Source organism: Thermobia domestica, chromosome 2 (assembly GCF_964235325.1).
Source record: "Thermobia domestica chromosome 2, izTheDome1.hap1.1, whole genome shotgun sequence".
NCBI lineage: Eukaryota > Metazoa > Arthropoda > Insecta > Zygentoma > Lepismatidae > Thermobia > Thermobia domestica.
Genome location: NC_137455.1, coordinates 154155944 through 154164075, shown reverse-complemented (window position 1 = coordinate 154164075; position 8132 = coordinate 154155944). Strand labels below are relative to the sequence as shown.

The following is an 8132-nucleotide window of genomic DNA, read 5'->3' as shown; positions in this document are numbered from 1 at the left end:
CCGGGTTCTTTCGGGCTGGGCTCACTTGGGCAAACCCTGCCATACGACCCTATCAGTTAAGACATTTTTGGCTAAACATGGCATTCCAGTGTTAGAATCACCCGCCAGATCTTGCTCCGTGTGACTTTTTTTATTCCCCACTGTGAAGTCAGCCCTGAAAGGAGCCAGATTTGAGACAGTAGAAGCTGTGAAAAGAAAAGCGACGGATGTCATGTACATGATTTCAAAAAATGACTGGCAACACTGCTTCCAACAATGGAAGAATCGTATGGAACGATGTAAGGATCGTGAAGGGGAGTACTTTCAAGGTGATAGAATTTCATTGTGTAAAATGTCCAATAACAGATTTTGTAGCATCAGTCCAATTTTTTTTCTAGCCACACCTCGTATCAAAGGTTTTTTTTACATTTTTTACAGTGATGATGAACACGAAATGAGAGAAATATTGCTATGGCAAAGACGTTCTTCTTTGATGACCCCGAAAATCACTTGACGAGAGGGGGAATCATCCCGCAGTTTATTTAAACCTGATATATATATATATATATATATATATATATACACAATCATTCACTTTCATTAATCTTCCTCCTTTAGTCTAAAGGGCATAATAATGGGACGTTAAACTAAACATTTCATTTAATTTTATGATGAAATCCTCAGTGTTTATAAGATGTAAAAGTAGCTGAGATAAGAGCAAAATAAAAAAAATAATAAATGGAAATGAGAACATTCCGAGGAAATCCATGTATTTCATCATTACCAAGTTGGATTTGGGTTTAACGTCCTGCTCAGCAGCGAGGCTATTTGAGACGTGGACTTACAGCTTAACGTGGGGTCCGAACCACATGAGCTCCCGCCGAGAATCGAACCGGGGTCTTCCACGCCAAATGCGCGTATGCTATCTACATAGCCACAAGGGAGCTCATCACTGCAGAGTTAAAAAGACACTTTTTCAAAACAAATACTCTACCACTGAGACTCCTTCGACTCCTGTAAGTGAGAATTCAATAACAAAATTTTGAATAGTCTGATTTTTGAAATTTGATCTTAAATAAATAAATAAACACACATTTACTAATTACGTATTATTCTGATAGAAGATTACATACATTAAACAAATTCCAATTTGATGATAAAACAAAGCAGATAGATGTATGAATTACAGCTTTCATATTATGGTGTTACTTTTCAATTCATACAAAAATAAGTAAAAAACATATTGCATGTAAAGCGACTATATCTATCTGTGACAATAAGGCTTGAGATTGATTGTTTCTTAATGAGAACAGGCAACTATTACTGGGTTACCAAAAGCTAAACCATACAATAAATGACATGGATTGCAACTTTATCAAACAAAAGATTCTAAAAATGAGCAGGAATCACTATTTTAAGATCCCCACGTTTCAAGTCCAGTTTCTACATTTTGAGTTTTTTTTTTCCCTCAATACGACCAATATTCGAAAACAGTTAAGATTCTGAAATATTGCTCTGAAGATATGAATCTTAAAATGTGTGAAGTTCGCTGTACAATCAAACTGCAAATACAGTATAAATGAATTACAAATAACTAGCAGTAGTGAAAAAAATACAGACAGTCTGAAATAGATCAACATTCATAAGATATTATGATGTTTTTCTGTCCGGATACTCTAAATATCACTGAATTACATACATACACACACACATTATATCTGATTACCCTGGAAAAGGTTATTATCACGAACACAAAGTTTATTATGCTAATAATGCTGTTTTGACAAAGGATATTACATCCCCGTTTTTATATTACATAATTCCTTCCCCTTTTTCACCGCTTTACAATCACAGATCATCACAGCCATAGCACGAGTGACATTATTTGGGGATATGTGAGATAAAAACCACAATTGTATATAAAAGACTTTCTACAAACTTAATTACAGCATGCTGTTCATTATAGTACAATGGGTTTCAAATGTGACGTAAAAACCCATTTCTAATGTTAAGAGTAATCACACAGTTTGCATGATAAAACAAATTAAAACAAGGACTTTCGTTGTAACTTCCTTTGCTCACCAATTTCCTTACTTCGCTTCATCATAATTGCAAATGCATTTGGCTTTTCAGAAGGCACTGGAGAAACGATTTTCACCTCATCTGTACGAATTTTCTTCTGCGGTGATTTCGTTTCCGGCTTAGTGATCTTTGCTGTTTTCGGCGTCACTAAATACCTCTCGATTGTAACATACTTCCTTTTAGGAGTACCTGAAGAAATAAATAAGAATTATAAAGGTTTCATATTTTAAACTCATCGACACTAACAACTTCTTCTGTACTGTAACAATAGCTTACTTATTCTGTAGATTTCTTCATAATTATGCTAAGAAATTACATGGAGAAAACAAGTAACATTCTATTGCTAGGGTGGTAACAATTACTTACGCAACTTATTTTAAAAATATCTCGCAATTCAATGTAGAAATCACTTAAAACTGATCTTACCTAAACTAAACTAAACTTTTTCTTAAAAAAAAAAAAAAAAAAAAAAATCGCAATGTACAAGGACTGCCCCATTAGTATTGAGCACATATTAGTAGGATAAGAACAGTTTTGTATTGCACAAAGCAAGATATTAAACATCTCCCCTGAAACTATATTTATTTATTATTTATACATATTTCTGACTCTTACCAATATCTATGGCTTTAAGCCCGTCAGGTATGAGGGGTGACATCCCTCGGTGAACACATTAGCCGGGAAAGGGGAGAAGGAAAAAAGCGACCTAAGACCTATTTGTTAGGTACCACCTGGCATTTCCCTGGTGTGAATAAGGAAAACCCAGGAAAAGGCTTTCTCAGGAAAGCTGACCTGAAAAACTGTTATATCTTTCCGACCAAGTTTCCACCGGGAATCACACCCGGGACGCTTCGCACCAAAGGCGATAGCGTTAGCAATTACGCAGGACCACTCTATAAAACTTTAATCTGTAACCCTAGTTACATGAAAGTTTCGTTACATATGAAATATATATATATATGAGAAATTATCCATTTAAAAAATCCGTTTTGTTATCCATGAAATGCTTGTACTTGTGCTGGAGAAGCAAAAAGTCATCGACAAGAGGAAGAGGAAAAGAAATCAAGAGAAGCTAATGAAAAGAAAACAGAGATCATTCTAAACGAGCTTGTAGCTACGAGGACTAAAATATGGAAGGTATACGCAATATTGATGAGGAAATAAAGCATTTGGAGAAGTAAAGTGAATTACATAATACTATAGATTTTTTTCTAAAAATACGTTGTAAATATGCCGCAGTCAGTTTTATGTACATATATAATCTGTACAGATATATAAGCTTGTTCTTTTATATAATCTGCTATACATTGCGCATTGATTGAAAATCTTTTATAGGTTTGAATTTTTACGAGAGAAATCAACACTATTTTAACATCTCTTAAATTACTGCAGTCTGAAGTTCCAAATTCTTTAGCCAAAAGTCACCCAAACACTGACCAGTTCTAGAATACTGACTCGTAATTGTTTTATAATTTAGATTCGAACAAAACTCTTTGAACTGCCTCACAGCTCCATCTGCCCTATTGCCATCTAACTAATTATTTTGAACTAGTCCTGCTAAAAGAGACTTCACGCGATTCACTACATCATATCCTGCAGAAACACGAAAGAGCAGAAGATCCAAACACGAAAGAGATTTGGTCAATTTATAATTTAAAGGTGATTTCTTCAAAAGATTAAGAACAAATTTCCGTTGACTTTTTCTTCAATTTCGGCGAAGACCCGTTATTGCTTGACATTTCTTAAAGCCAGTATGTGTAATAAAAATCAATGTCAACGGTTTTCACAGAAGGAACTTTTCTTCATTTTCCTCATCAATTCGTATAAATGAACTCGAAAAAATAAAAGCTTCTGGCTTTACGAACTCTTGTATCACAATTCTTATCACACCCGATAAGATATTTTAAAGAAATGGAATGGGACGAACGTCAGTCTGAAATTCAATTAGGAATAGTTTTCTTTCTGAAAGAAGTGCTTTACAAAATGTAAGTTTAGGAATAAGCATTTAATCTTCCTGTAGCATACCTGACTCGAATTTACAGCTCGAAGAATCGGGAACTTTCTTTTTTCTCCTAACACACTGAATGCACAACAGAAGATAGGGATAAATGTCAATGGCTCGCTAAGCAACACTATTATTTAGAAGTCAACACAGAACTAAACTTCATTGGGAAATTTCACAAGCCCCTATAGGTGTACTTGGCAAGGCATGCTGGAACATCCATAAGTAAGTTATGCAGAGCTCTTAGAAACTCAACGATTCCCCAGTTTTTACCTCAATTATAGCCTTAAATGTTCCATGCAAAGTAACACAAAGCTTTCTAAATCAGTTATTAAAGGTCATTTGGCGACGTCTTGATATTTAACTTGAAGGTATGCTGACATGTAAAGTACACATCGAGGCCATGCATTTAAATTTGAATGATATTTTTTTAAGTTCAACGGTGAATGTCTTTGAAAGCGATTAAACGACCACAATCTATAGAATTCCCTAGAAACGCTGATGTCAAATAACGCGTGCACACTTGCCTTTTCACGTTACACCAAAATCGCAAATTTATGTCCCTCCACATCTGAATTAGTTTATTTCTAGCGTATGGTGATAAAACCTATAAACGAAAGTATATGTTATTTTGTCACGCTCAAGCTGCATTTTCTTGCCAATTTCACTGTTTGGGAAATACTTCGACATCTTTAACAAGCAGTGAGCATTGATGTATGTCATTACACTTTGAATACATCATAATAATTCTGCTTTTGTAATGTTATTCTTTACTAGGAATCCCGTAAACTACTTTGTTTCGTCTTCAAACTCGTATTCACTTGCATCGTAGAATTCACCTCTGAGCCCGAAACATCACAAGAAATCGTTAAAGTCTGTACAGGTGTACAAATAGGATGGCACTCCAGGTAAGAAGGTACTGGTTTTTCATCTTGATTCACCAAGACACTAACTGTTCCTAATACTGACATGGACACGGCTATCTGCATATGCTTTTTACCATTCATGTGGCTTATACCGCTTGCAATTCGATCTTACTCAGCGAAAAGACGCTCCGGAAAATATTGCAGCGAGCAGAAAATTTGTCATCTGATACTTTCCGAATCCATGATTTAAAAGAAAAATATTTAACAACCAGGAAGAATTGAACGCGGTCTTGGAATACTTGGAAAGTAACATGCTTGTTATTTGCACAGAATACTGCACTCACAACGAACACACAACTACAACTTCTCTTTATTTTCCTGCATCTGCAACTTAAAACAACCACGCCAAACCGGCACATAGTTGATACTATGCACCCCCTTCTTCTCGATCACTTTCTATATAACAATGTGCTATCGTAAATGAAAGCCGGTTTTTGACGACTGTGTAAACTACTTTAGTCACGCACGCTGCCTCGATCCACTGCATCAAATCACCTTACATTTACTACTTCTTTTACTTTTTGAGACGTAGTCAATGTTTGTGTTTAGTCTAAACGTTTAAGTATTCTAAGACAAGAAATGAAAATGAACTACAACACGAACACAGTGAAACATGATCGCGCTCTTAATATACAATAATGAAGAGTATACACTAGTTCTCAGGTTGCTACTTATTAATTTTAAATTTCTTCTAATAATGTCTTTATTACTTTGTATAAATTATTAGTTCCGCACATTTGGGTATTTACAACATACTATTTTCCAACAATGAATACTATCGAAAGTAAACTATATTTTCATGCCGGAAAGAGAGCAAAGACAGAATAAAATCGTGTCCGGGAACATTATTTAAACAAGTGAAAAACATGAAATAAACTCTGAGTTTACGTCCCATGGTTACGCCATGTGGGCTACAGGAAACGGTGATGAGAAATGATTGAAATGGTGGAATGAAGAGAGTGGGAGGAAAAGGAAGAACATCGAGAAAACACCGCACAGTGTGTTTGTCCACCACAAAGTCCACTTGGCGCGAGATGGGATCGAACCAGTGACCCCACGCACCAGAGATGAACGCAATACCACTGAAACACCGCAACCCCACAAGTGAAAAATGTCAATCATTGTAAATTCGTACTTTCACAACTCCCAAAGGCGCCTTACAGTTATTGTCAAATGAAAGCTCACTGCTTAACAATTATACTTCACATTAAATCATTAGTTTAACGTCACACAAACGAGATAGTAATTATTGAGTTAATGACGTAAGAACGAAAGGAATGCGAATAGGGGAGGGAACGGAATAATCCCGAGAAAAACCCACTCTGTTTATTTACCACATAACCAATGTCGTGCATTCATGGTTTGAACGCAGAATTCTGGCGCCAAAAGAGAATGTTTTACCGACTACGCTAACGAGTTTGTGTTTTAGTATCAACATGCAAAATATTTTAAACTCGCATAATATCCCTTAGATCAGTTTCCTTCATTTCATATAACATGTGATACTGAAGCACCAGCAAGAAGGAATCTATTTGCTTTCCTAGTTCCAAAATCCAAGGATTTTGGCGAAAAACAAGGTATAGAACACCGAACACCAACATCTTTCCCTACACATTACAAAACGTCGTTACTTCAACAGTATACTGGAAACAAATATTATTTTACGACAATCTAAATCGCAAATGTTAACCACCTTTTTTTTAAAATTTAACTCTAAATTTCCTAAATAAAAAACTCCATTCTTTGTTACGTATTTTTGGATAGGGGTGTCTCTATGGCACACCCTCTACCCCAGAAGTTGTGTCCTTTTAGACACTGCATTCCAATACCAAAAATATACACACTTCCGAAATAAACGTCTTGTCTCAAAGAATTGTTTTATAATTTTAATCGTCTTGTCTCAAAGAACTGTTTTATAACACTTTGAGCATTTCGTATTGGCACTGAAATAGCATTCAAAAATTTGGTGCAAAAACTGGTTAAATGCCCGTTCTTGACTAAACTTGGGCTTAAATGTCATCGAAACTGTCACCAATCAACTTTAGCGACCCAGAAATCTATGCACTCGACATTAATCTCGGCCATTTTGGACATTTCATTTTTCACTTCTCACCATTATGGCGATGGGGGTTGAATTTGAACTTAAACCGTATTGGTTGTGCCACTATTCACTTAAGTGACCACAAAAACTATGTATTCAACACTAATATCGATCGTTTTTAATAAGTTTTACGTATCACCCCTTTCCACTCCCCCTAGAAATGCTAGTCACACCATTATTATTATTACTTTAGTTTGTAAGTGATATGTGTACGAGTTTGGTTGAAACTGCTCCAGCTGTTCTAGAGTTATGCTGGAACATACATATATTTATATATAAGACAGATTACCTGAAATATGTGTAAGCTGTGGTGAATTTTCCTTTGGAGATCTCTCTTTAAGCTTCTCGTCGTTTTCTGGACTACCCTTTATAAGGTCAACTACTTCTGGTATGTATGTTTGCCCCGATATTACTGGTAACGTATTCTGAAAAATATTTCAGCAAATCTTAATGTACAATTTAAGATTTTTCAACATTTAATTTAGCACTTAAAACTTAAGAAGTATGGAGTTCAAAGACTCGTATATTTCTACAGATGCTTCTACTTAATTAACAAATGAACATTATAATCTTTAACCTCGCATCAAATTTATGATGCGATCTACACCATACCTTTAAATGTATCACATAATTACATTATAGCTGATACTGAATAATACAGAACTGATTTATGCTGATTTATGCCACACACATAACATATATTTCACTACCATTCCATATACAATGGTCATAAAGTACTACTTCTTAATAGTTATTTTTAATACCTACGTATTATAATCTATTGCATCCTGAAACGCCAACCAGAAATAACAACTAGGATAGAAACAGCGAAAACAGTATTATGAAGAAAGCATACTTCTATTATTTGCAGAAGAATTCAGGAAAAATTGTATAAAATATTTCGTGTATTGACCAGCACGAAACAGAAGATGAGTGTTTTGCAGGATGACAACTAGAGGTTTCGAAATATAGATATGGAATAAAATGGAAATATACAGGGTTCCCACAAAAAAATTAAGATTGATTTCCCTGGCACAAATTC

At 35.1% G+C, this 8132-nt stretch overlaps 1 protein-coding gene across 1 annotated transcript in view; it reads right to left on the bottom strand.

Moving 5' to 3' along the window:
* Positions 1-1073: 1073 nt before the first annotated feature.
* The window catches only part of LOC145676627 (uncharacterized), a 40047-nt gene continuing 32988 nt past the window's right edge, over positions 1074-8132 (bottom strand). The window contains exons 5-6 of the mRNA XM_081747462.1: positions 7380-7515; positions 1074-2250 (exon numbers count right to left, since the gene is read on the bottom strand). Of these exons, the coding sequence (XP_081603588.1) occupies positions 2024-2250; positions 7380-7515 (363 nt within the window). The 3' untranslated portion in view covers positions 1074-2023. The remainder of the gene's footprint in view (positions 2251-7379; positions 7516-8132) is intronic.